General features: G+C 46.8%; 1 protein-coding gene across 2 annotated transcripts in view; it reads right to left on the bottom strand.

Annotated features, from left to right (window-relative positions):
* LOC139758780 (nephrin-like) overlaps positions 1-11,868 on the bottom strand; it is a 126,426-nt gene that overhangs the window by 53,924 nt on the left and 60,634 nt on the right. For both annotated transcript variants that reach the window (XM_071680569.1, XM_071680570.1), the window contains exon 3: positions 1,586-1,732. In XM_071680569.1, the coding sequence (XP_071536670.1) occupies positions 1,586-1,732 (147 nt within the window). The remainder of the gene's footprint in view (positions 1-1,585; positions 1,733-11,868) is intronic.

Genomic DNA, 11,868 nt, shown 5'->3' with positions numbered 1-11,868 from the left:
GTCCGAGGCTTGGTGGCGAGGACACCTCACGGAATCAGTGGCCAACGCAATACCAATATCTGCTGGATTGAGGACCCACCAGTAAACTCACCAAAGATGATCAGGAAAGGCGCCTGAGAGAGAGAGAGAGAGAGAGAGAGAGAGAGAGAGAGAGAGAGAGAGAGAGAGAGAGAGAGAGAGAGAGCAAAGCTTATATAACAGAAAGGTGAGTGTGTGTGTGTGTGTGTGTGTGTGTGTGTGTGTGTGTGTGTGTGTGTGTGTGTGTGTGTGTGGACAGTAGCAGCAAGAGCCTTGTCCCTCTCGCTGGCGAAGACACTCGCAGATATTGCATCGCCTTTATTGATACGCTGACGGCGCGCGCCTCTGCAGCGCCTACCCCTATAGGAACCAGGCAGGAGGACCTTCCTTCCCTCCCGAGCCTTGACGACACCGGAAAGAAAACTGCACAAGCCCTTATGACCCACCAGCCAGTAATGACCGGGGTGAGGAATCAAGGAGATGCAAGTCTCACGATGAGAAGAAAAAAATTAAAGACTTCACGATCCTCCAAGATGAAGAAGGCCTGGCGCGGAGATGGTCGAACACACCATCGCAGACACGGAGGGGGTTCCGGAGCGGCACGGCAAGCTGATCCGATTACCTGATTTCCATAAAAATCTCTCTGCCAAGCAGCCGGCATCACAAAGTGGATAAGACACTCTCCTTCGAACTAATGTTTCCATCTCTCTCTCTCTCTCTCTCTCACACACACATAATACACTCTCACTCAGCCTCTCACTCCTCTCCACACGCCTCGTATCTGAGGCAAAATACTTTTCTGGGGAAAAATGCCCCAAGGACTTTTTTTTCTTATCTTAAAGCCAATGTGTTGTGCCACGAGACTCTGTTAATACCTGTTGGCCGATATCAGGCACAGGTTCCAGACCCATCTGTGCCAGAGGGCATATTGGAAGGTAAGGGAAAAGGATGAACGGGAGATATTTAATGATCAGATAATGACATAAAAGGGAAGTAGACAGCAGGTGGGGATGTCCCCTTGGTCGAACACAGGCAATGCAACATTAGAAGAAGAAGATAGAAAAAAAAAAAGGATTGAACTTAAGCTAAGACTTTAATGTTCTAAGGTTAATTACAAAGTGCTAAACTTTTTTTTACTTAAAATCTTATCTCAAACAAAAGGAGACAACGGTCCTTTCGTAAAGCAATGATTACCTAAATATCAATATTACCGTTGACAGATATAACATAGAAAAGGAGACGGGAAGTCGTCTCTTACTCTTAACATCACAAATCAACTTCAACATCTAAGAAGCTACAGACGACAAGAAGTATTAATACTGCATCACACGAAGATGTTTTTGCACACGGTCAATCTGCGGTCGGTCAGTTTTCGTTGAGAAATGAAAGGCCTGTACGTAAAATGTGTGTGTTACACTCGTCTCCACCACGTGGGAAGCCCAGGTGTACACTCTCTCTCTCTCTCTCTCTCTCTCTCTCTCTCTCTCTCTCTGTATGTATGTATGTATGTATGTATGTATGAATGAATGAATGTGAGTGTGTTTGTGTGTGTGTGTTGGGTACCAACCCAGGGCGAAGCCGTCCTTGGTCCACTGGGCCTTGCCCTGCTGGTTCTCCACGACGCACTTGAGGACCACGTCTTCCCCAGCCAGCACCTGCACGCTCTCCGGCCTCACCCGGAACATCTGCTGCTCATCCTCCTCCCCGACCACACCTGCAACACAAGGGAAAGGCTTGTTTATCGAAACCTGCTATCCACAAGGGTTCCGTGGACTGCATCTGCAACACACGAGTTAATATATACTGACATACAGCTCTTAAACAAGGTTAATGAGTCAGATATGCAAAACAGGGTTCATCAAATTATGTCTACATATTGCGTTGGTGAACCAGGTCAGCAAAACAAGTTAATGAGTTAAATCTGCAACACAAAAGTCAGCTCGCACTGGCAATACAAGAATATACTACCACTCAGTAGCACCAGCAACACAAAGACACACAGTGGTTACTCGAAAAACTAGGATTAATTCCCATTTACATATGCAACACAGCTAACCAGCGGTACCTGAGACACATGGTTAATAACCCCGGCAGTCGGCCACTGTGGCAACGAGAGAGAGAGAGAGAGAGAGAGAGAGAGAGAGAGAGAGAGAGAGAGAGAGAGAGAGAGAGAGAGACTTGGTACAGTCATGGGGAACTAACTGAAGATGTCAGAAGCACCAGGTGGCTCTCTCTACCTGCCGGGCCTCAGACCATCACCATCCTTTGCCACTGAGCAATTATATGAACGGGTCGGTACTGTGAACGGAGGAACGCCAAGAGTTACTTACCCAGGTCGCTCTCCCTGAGAGAGAGAGAGAGAGAGAGAGAGAGAGAGAGAGAGAGAGAGAGAGAGAGAGAGAGAGAGAGAGAGAGAGAGAGAGAGAGTCTACACGCCCTTCAACAACACACGAATCAAATTTACCTGTGCAACAAATGCAATTACCCCCCCGGCAGCGCAGGTGAACGACTTGCAGCACTCAAGACACTCAAGTCAATTACAAATCGGTGATGGCATCAATTAACATTTCCAAACCCGGGGAGCCCCTGTGCTGTAAAGACGGTAACCAAGCAGGAGGGAGGAGCCATTCGTGAATTCAATGGGGGGGCCATAATTGTCTTTAATGGCAACCTCTTAGAACCAGTCTATACCAAACACAAACACACCAGAGAACTCCGGAGCGCCCTGAGTCACTGTGTGCTGAAGTTGAACACCTCCGCCTCTTGATGTGAGGGAGGGAGGGGAGATGTGTGGTAGATGGGGAGGGTGGGGGGGAATGCGGAGGGGAGGAAGGAGGGATGATGGGCCTTAAGTTACAGCTTCTGTCGAGAAAGTTTGCAAAGCCACTTCGAGGAATAGGAGGAGGAAGAGGTGTAGGAGGAGGAGGAGGAGTGGGAGGAGGTGGAGGTCCTGGGCTAAATGGAAGTGTTCCTTGCTTAAGTTCCGACACGGGATTCCAATTGTTATATCCGAGGCAGTGTCACATGCCCTCCCTCCCTCTCCCTCTCTCTCTCTCTCTCTCACACACACACACACACAAACACAACAACAATTGAGCTAACTCTCTGTTACAGCGTTTGTTTTTCCCGGCCTGACGTCCGCACGCGTAATGTGGTTATCCTTTAATTCAAACGAGGAAATAAAAGCCTATGTGGCTCCCGCTTCACACAGCGTTCCTGGAGCGCTACTGCCTCTCTCTCTCTCTCTCTCTCTCTCTCTCTCTCTCTCTCTCTCTCTCTCTCTCTCTCTGTGGCCGGGAGTGGTCTTATGGTGTCTATGCCTCGTGTGTTCTCTTTGTGTATGTCTGTGGCCAAGAGTGGTCTCTGTGTATGTCTGTGGCCAGGAGTGGTCTTGTGTGTCTTATGGTGTCTTTGCCTCTTGTGTTGCGGTGCACGTCTGTACTAATGTCTGTGCGACAAGTATATGTAAATGTCTGTTTCGCATTAGAGTTCCTGTGTGTATTTTGTCTGTAATCATCAAATCTGCGTAAAAATCTGGACGAGGAATTTCCATCATGTACCCGTGTCTGTGTTATGTCTGTTTACAGTTACGTCTGTGCATGTCTGTAGCCATGTCTTGTCTGTAAGCTACACCGGTCTGGGCTCTAATCTGACTGCTGTCTTTATGAGTCTGTATGTCTGTGTGAACCGGAGGTGTTCCTGTCTGTGTATCGTGTCTATACGTGCTCGTGTACGCGTTCTGTGTATGCATAAATTCATGTCTGTGTGAGAGGGAGACTGGCTTGGAAGGGAGTGAGGCATCGACATGAAAATAAGGTATAACAATAAAGCTAATATTTACCACAAAAATGTTCGTTCAACGGTACTCTGAGAGTCAACTATCCATCGGAAACATTATGATGACAGTAACCGATTCGAACATAAATTTCCATAACATGAAGCAGCCTTCTGTCAAAATGCAAATCATGGCTCGTTCAAACGCAGAACCAAATCTCCGACCTTTCTGTGGGAACAGCTAAATTACATTAGATAAACCAGAGAAAAAGACGAGTGTTTGAGTATACCAGTCATCCCTTTCTAAGAAAACACACACACACACACACACACACACACACACATATATATATATATATATATATATATATATATATATATATATATATATATATATATATATATATATATATATATCATTTCTCTCGTCGCCGACCGCTGGTTAAAAGAATGGGCAGCTGTAGAGCCTTGCCGATACCCCGACGGCTCCCTGACGTCTCCTTCACACTCACTATTGATGATTCTACGAGCCAAGCTTCGTCCTGTGTTCGTCATCGTCGTCATCATTCCTTTACACCAGCCATGGCACAACCGTCAGGAGGTTATCATGCGACATCACGTGTGTGTGTGTGTGTGTGTGTGTGTGTGTGGTAGGTAGACTGACTCCCTCCATGGCCAAAGCCACTAGTGTGGTCTGTTCTGTCTGTCTGTCTGCTGACATGTGTACACGAGGACGTATTAACGTATCATGACCAAATGTGGAGAGAGTGTTTTAATCCGAGTTATTTATTCCTTAAGGATTAGGGTGGGACCTTTGAACACGACGGTACGACCCTTGAACACGACGGTACGATCCTTGAGGACGACGGTACGACTCGAACACGACCGCACGAGCCTTGAGCACGACGGTACGACCTTTAAGCACGACGGTACGACCCTACAGCTGGACGGTACGACCCTTAAGCACGATCAAACGTTGCTCACGTTCATACAAGTTCCACGACTTTTAACACTATGAACCATCCTAATGATACACGTCTTCGTCAGATGTATTGACAACTCTAAAGTCATTTCTGTCGATATAACTCAAGTGATTTTCATCCGTTTACTTACATCATGTCTGACACCTCGACACTATCCGTTGTTCACGTTAACCATAAAATGTTTCGGTAAAGTATATGTATATAAGTCACACAAGCTGATCTGCGATATATATATATATATATATATATATATATATATATATATATATATATATATATATATATATATATATATCCCAGCCTGTGCCAGGTGTCCAAATGATCGATCAACCCTAAGGGTAGGATGAACAGCTGGGTTGACTGTGGTTCGACTGTAGCGGTCAGAATTTGAACCCCAGGCGAGCTCTTGCGTGAATATATAACCAGCAGCGGAGTGCCTTATGCAAGTTTCACTCGTTCAAACGTAAAAGTTTCAACATGCTATATTCATACATGTCTCCCTCATACAGATATACATTGTACCCATGTAAATACATAACTATCCTCGCATTCATCATTCAGTTCGCCTACCTCCTCCACCCTGACCATCCTATGTGACAAGACACTGGGAGGTATAACCAGTGTCTCTGGGCCTTCCACGAGTGGCCCTAATGATGTTCGTGTCGTCCAGGTGTAAGTTACTCTCGTCAGCAACCCTCCGGGTCTCGTGGTCCTTCCACAGGAGAATGACAGGCATCATTTCCCCGCGGGAGGCTCCAGAATAACACTGACGAGGAGGATTAGGTCACTGCAGCCTGACGGACGGGACGATCTGCTTTATCGTCAACACGGCAGGTCCCTTGAGCCATCCTGGACGAGGAATCTCTCTCTCTCTCTCTCTCTCTCTCTCTCTCTCTCTCTCTCTCTCTCTCTCTCTCTCTCCTTTTTTCTTCTTCTTCCTCGCACTAAGGCTTCATCACCCGTGCCTCTTAATTATTGCATACCATCTTCCTCTCTCTCTCTCTCTCTCTCTCTCCCTCCCCTGTCATCTTCCGCCTCGACTAGCGCTTACTTTACCTCACTCCCTCCTCAACCCATGCTTAATCCTCCCTTTTTATCTCCTGGTTCTTCCCCCCTCCGAGAGTTTCCCATTCATCCGCTGCCTCCTAACCTTGCTACTCAAGGACAAGAGAGACACGATGTTCCCATTCAACTGGTTAATAATGAGTTGATGTTGCTATGCAAGACTCATGTGGCCTGAGCGTTACCTAGCCGACTGGACGTATGTCTGACTGGGCCAAGTTGAGCATCGTCCGGGTGACAGTTGGCCAGGCTGATCCTTACACTCGACTCCGAGACTTCCCTTTAGTTCAGGTGTGGAGGAGGGAGCGAGTCCCCCATGCCACATGAGGCACGATCCTGAGCAACGTTGCAGAGGTATATGGGTAATTGGTGGGGGCTTCTCATCACTCTCCCCACCGTCAAGATAACAACGATGTCCTCCTGTCGTCACTTATGGTCGATAGACAAGGTCTATGGCACACCCAGTCCGTCCATCACCGTTCTTACCCACTGGCCGCTCTTGCTTCGTTCTGGTCCTCAAACTACCGCTCAGCACACTGGTACTCCCTACTCTCACTTGCACCTGATCCGACAGTTCAGCAAGAGGCTACTGCAACACCTCGCCACCGTCACATCCTGGCACTTAGAGATCCCTCGTCCTCGTGTTGCAGATGGGCACCAAAAATCACAAGACCAGCCCCAACACAACCAGTGTGAACATTATTAGTCATCAGGAGACTGCCACCACTCCGCGTAATGAAGGCATGTGCAGCCCTCCCCTTCAATGTTTAATAGCCCCATCCTTCACTCAGTATTTTCTCTGTTCATCTGCAACCCTCTGGCAGCAGTCAGTTCAATAAACCGCGTATCATTATCATCATCATTTCCACCATTATCAATGCCAGTATCTATCAACATCACGTCAGCCGAGCTACAGGAGATTTCCCACTAGCGTACAAAGCAACATTTCGTTGACTCCACCTCCAGCCAAACACTTCGCCAGGTCATCAGACAACTCGGGTTCCAGTGGGGAGTTTCCTGGCCAGGTGCCTCTGGAAGATGTCAATTTCTCAAGCCTCTCTCTCTCCCTCCCTCTCTCACCACACCACGCCACAATGGGGGCGTGCGGCGAGGTGCGCCTGTCCCCGCCTCTCAAGAGACTCGACGCCCAGTCTTGCCTCGCAATGCAACGCGACCAACACCTTCCAATTAAGCAAAACATGTCAACACTACACGATTTTTAGTTATCATAAATATAAATGAAGCTGTCAAACAATGTCAGTTTTTATTACAGTGTGTATTATATATATATATATATATATATATATATATATATATATATATATATATATATATATATATAATCAAAAGATATTTCATATAATTCTCTTTATTTTCTAATAAGATGATGGGCAGCCATGGCCTGACGCTTAGCACTTTATTACCCTGATTTTTCAATTTAGGAAGATTTATACGGCAGCAGCAGGAGAGGCCAGGGCGGGAGTTATTGCCCCCACCCACCAACCTTACCATGATAGTCAAGTGGAAATAGGAATTTCATCGAGCGGGAAGACTCTCGTCGCTCATGATATATTGATGTCGCGCGAACGTGGCAGTGGTATACCTGTCTATGGCCAGATGGGGTTCTATAATGAAGGTGGATTGTACACGAGGCCAGGTCAAAGGCTCGGGCCCATCATATACAAGCGTCGAACCGTGTCGTGCCCATCATGCTCAAGGGGAGGGTGTTGGTGCACCGTCTTGCTCAAGGGGAGGGTCTTGTTGCACCGTCTTGCTCAAGGGGAGGGTCTTGTCGTGCTCAAGGGTCGCATCCTCACGCTCAAGGATCTATCTCATCGTCGTTCTCAAGGGGTTAAATTACCCAGAGAGTGTTGATTCGCAGGACGTGTGTGTGTGTGTGTGTGTGCGACTATGAGAACCATAAGAGGTGGGTAGAGAGAGAGAGAGAGAGAGAGAGAGAGAGAGAGAGAGAGAGAGAGAGAGAGAGAGAGAGAGAGAGAGAGAGAGAGAGAGAGTGTGTGTGTGGTGACCCATGGGAGGGGCGGCCAACACACACTTAACGACCCCATCCCCCACCTGGCCCCTGGGTGGCAGTAATTAGGGCAGCAGGTAAAGCCTCGTCTTCATCAGGGAAGGTACTGCCTTACCACAGGTAATTAAGGCAGCAGGAGAGGTCTCGCACGCCCCCAGCAGGATGGTCGTGTTTACCCCACCGGCCCTTGACATCCCAGTGGCAGCACCATGGCCAAGCCCTTGATTCTACCACCTCCTGCCCTTGGCACTAACGAGACCTATCTGTGTCCTGGAATACCTTGTGGCACCACACACAGGGGATACCGTGATGTAACGGTTAGCGATATATATATATATATATATATATATATATATATATATATATATATATAGCGTTAATGGGATGGCCTTGATAAAGGCCTCAGCTGCCCGTGTCGTCTCAACCAACGTAAAATAAAAGCGTTTAAAATAACATGTCATCCACCAGGGAACAGACGAGGGAAAGATTCCTCCCGTCTTGCTCACCAAAGGTCCTGGCTGCATCCCTATTATCCACAGGATTAACATGATAACAGAGACGGCCATTTTTCCAAAGGCAATCAAAGGACTTCTTTCCCTTTTTTTTTCCTCTTAGTACGAGAGCCTCGTCAGACGTGTGCTTATGGCCAGTGTGGTTCTATCTCTATGTAAATGGTGGTCGCCCGTGGCGGCAAGATTTGCCTAATGTTCACACACACACACACACAACACACATACATACACACACACACACACACTACTCCAAGTGATCCTCCCCCCCCCCTTCCCTCACACTACTCACACCCTCCGACGCTAGGGTGAGGGGAGTGTAACGTGTGGGGGGTGTAGGAAGTATGGGGCGTTAGTGTGAGCGGCGCGTGACGATAGTGTGGAGATGTGACGTTAGGGTGAGCGTGTATGGTCACTGTGACGGGAGTGTGGCACTCCTGCGTGGACGTGACGCTAGTTTCAGATGTAACGCTTGTAAATGGGGAGCATGTCGGCAGTGTGACGGCAATGTTGACATGAGGTCGAGTTGATGAGGTACTCTCAGGCGAAGATGAGGAGCCTTGAGTATGAGGCGTAAGACGCCGCTACAGCGTCACGTGACGGTGACGCAGGGGGGGGGGGCGATCTTCAGACGACATAATAATATAATTCTTGACTCAAAATGATTTCGCGAGGAATGTACTTGAGGAGGGTGTTGCCGTGGTACGGCGGCTGGGGTGAAAAAAAAAAATATTAAAAAAAAAAGGTACATTTTATTCTATTATGTGCATTTGGATATAAGCACACCCTTGAGCACGACGGTGCGACCCTTGAGCACGACTGTGCGACCCTTGAGCACGACGGTACGACCTCTGGTTACGAAGCCGTGGTCTTAACCTGACCCTGAGAGGGAATGGCCAAAAGCCAGGTCATCATGCTCGTGGGTCGTACCGTCGTGCTCAAAGGGTCGTACCGTCGTGCTCAAAGGGTCGTACCGTCGTGCTCTAAGGGTAGTAACGTGGTACGCAAAGGGTCGTACCGTCGTGCTCTAAGGGTCGTAACGCGGTACGCAATGGGTCGTACCGTCGTGCTCTAAGGGTCATAACGTGGTATGCAATGGGTCGTACCGTCGTGCTTTAAGGGTCGTAACGTGGTACGCAAAGGGTCGTACCGTCGCGCTCTAAGGGTCGTAACGTGGTACGCAAAGGGTCGTACCGTCGTGCTCAAGGAGTTAGCCCACTTGCCACGTCCACACGTTACGCAATTTACTGTCGGAGTTAAACATGGAAAAGCCATTTACATTCAATACTCGATTTCCCGTTATATAAACGTAGGGACCCTGTGAATACCGCAGAGGAATGGAAAGCAACAAAGAATACAGGCAGTATATATATATATATATATATATATATATATATATATATATATATATATATGCAAAACCTTCACTTCACCGTGAAAAACTATATGCACAATCACCACTTGTTTTCTCTTTCCAGTGGTGAATATATATATATATATATATATATATATATATATATATATATATATATATATATATATATATATATAAGAGCCGTACTCGTAAAATACGGCAGCCATCCATGGGAGGAGGGTGGCTGAAAATACTGCCTCCATCAACGCCTGCTGCGCCTCCGTCAGTTACGGGGGAAGGGTGCTCGGGTTCCCAAGGTGTGTGTGTGTGTGGTACTGGAGCGGAGATGCAGCAGAGGGTCTTCTGGTGTGTCTTTAAATATCGCTTTTGAGAGAAGCGCTGACAACTGAAATTGAGCCTTAAAGATGAGGGGGAATTTACCTGATTCCTCATTGGTTAATTCATCTTACTTTCCAACTGGGATAATCATTTTCACGTATTTATAAATTGAATTATAGGTAACATTGGAAGTAACAGCTACAGTAACGTAAAGGACGCACAAATGATTTCCGTTCCACATTCATACCATCTCTTAGCGAACGGCCACAAAGTCTTCAGAATAACAATAAAAACCGTTATCATGATGCATACGACTGTTCTGGTAATTTATGGACATCATTCCAGGTTTAAGAGGGAAAAATGATCTCACATAAAGGAGAAAGCTTTTCCCTGCTGAAGCTCGCAGGGTCAGGAGTCCGTGATTAATTGGCGTAATTATCGTAAACCTGGCACACTCGTCAAGTGACCATGACGTCAGGTTCCAATATTTACGCTTGCTGTTCAGTCAGCTGACAGAGCAAAATCACATCCGACTTTAAAATCTCTCTCCATCCTCAACTCTCCAGTAACCAAACAAAAATATAATATTCAGAAATACATTCCATGGAATGCTAAAAGGCTTAAATGGGAGAGTAAAAAAAAATATTACTTTTTAAAACTATTAATGGTTGAAAAACAATATGCCGGATTAAAAAAAAAAGTAACAGAATGCGTAGGAAGCTATCATGATCGCATTATTGTCAATCTCGCACTGCTGTCGATACACGGGAAATGTATAAAGTCATCCGACCAGAATCCAAACGAGTCAATGTAAAGCCGACCAGAGATGACTTTCAGATATGAATAGAAAACGTATTACCTCGGCAGCCGTCGACGACGTAGCGTTCAAGATAGTTTAATACATTATACTTGATCAATGACGCCAGAAACTTTGATTTTAGCTTCAAAATTTTATGGGAGTGAGGGTATAATTCTCAAGGGTGTGATGTGGGCAGACGCATACCCCCTCGCTCTCCATCAACATACAATTGCCCTCCAGACAACAGGAGACTCAACTGGTAGCGGTTAGACTCCTGCTGTCTGAAGGACATTATTGCTTTCTAGGAAAGTACCCGCTCATTGTTCTATTTACGTACACAATTAAGGTAATTATTCCCTGAATTAAGATTTTTTCCCCTCAATGCCACAGAACGGTTGGTTATTCAGAGTGTTCTATGGAGGAACTATTGTTCTGTTGTAACAATACCAGAGTTATAGAGGTCTTTACACTGCACAGTGTGTAGTTAATGTATGTTTATTGTCCACAAACATACCCCAAAAGGAGTGCTTGGCTGCAAAGCCCTTCCAGCCGGCAGACACAGTCACAACTTGTGGCTCCTCACATCTTGCCTGTGGCCATGGTAGGGCTTCCCAGGGGTGTCCTGTGCTGCAGTGGTGGGTGGTATAAGCCGTGCACTGCACTGTAGTCTTGATTTTCGTCGTCGGTTCGACTCTGACCACAAACGCCTCGTCCCTCCTGTAGCAGCCATCACGGTACCTGGGCAACAACCTCCTCTCGCCCGTAGAAGCAGTTAGCAGCAGCGGAGCCCATGGCACATCAAGCAACACCTCCTCTCTCCTGCCACACCTATATCCCGACGCACGCACCAACTGCTAACAGCTTCAGGCCCTTGTGTACATCACAACAGCAATGTGTCACCTCTGTATTCGGCGCACCTCTAAGTCCTTACATCCTTTCCCAACCTAAAAAAAATGAAAAAAAAAAAAAAACACGCCCACCATCGTAACCTTACGACA

The sequence above is a fragment of the Panulirus ornatus genome, chromosome 31, assembly GCF_036320965.1.
Source record: "Panulirus ornatus isolate Po-2019 chromosome 31, ASM3632096v1, whole genome shotgun sequence".
Taxonomy (NCBI): domain Eukaryota; kingdom Metazoa; phylum Arthropoda; class Malacostraca; order Decapoda; family Palinuridae; genus Panulirus; species Panulirus ornatus.
The sequence above is the reverse complement of the archived record's forward strand: the minus strand, read 5'-3'. Positions and strand labels throughout refer to the sequence as shown.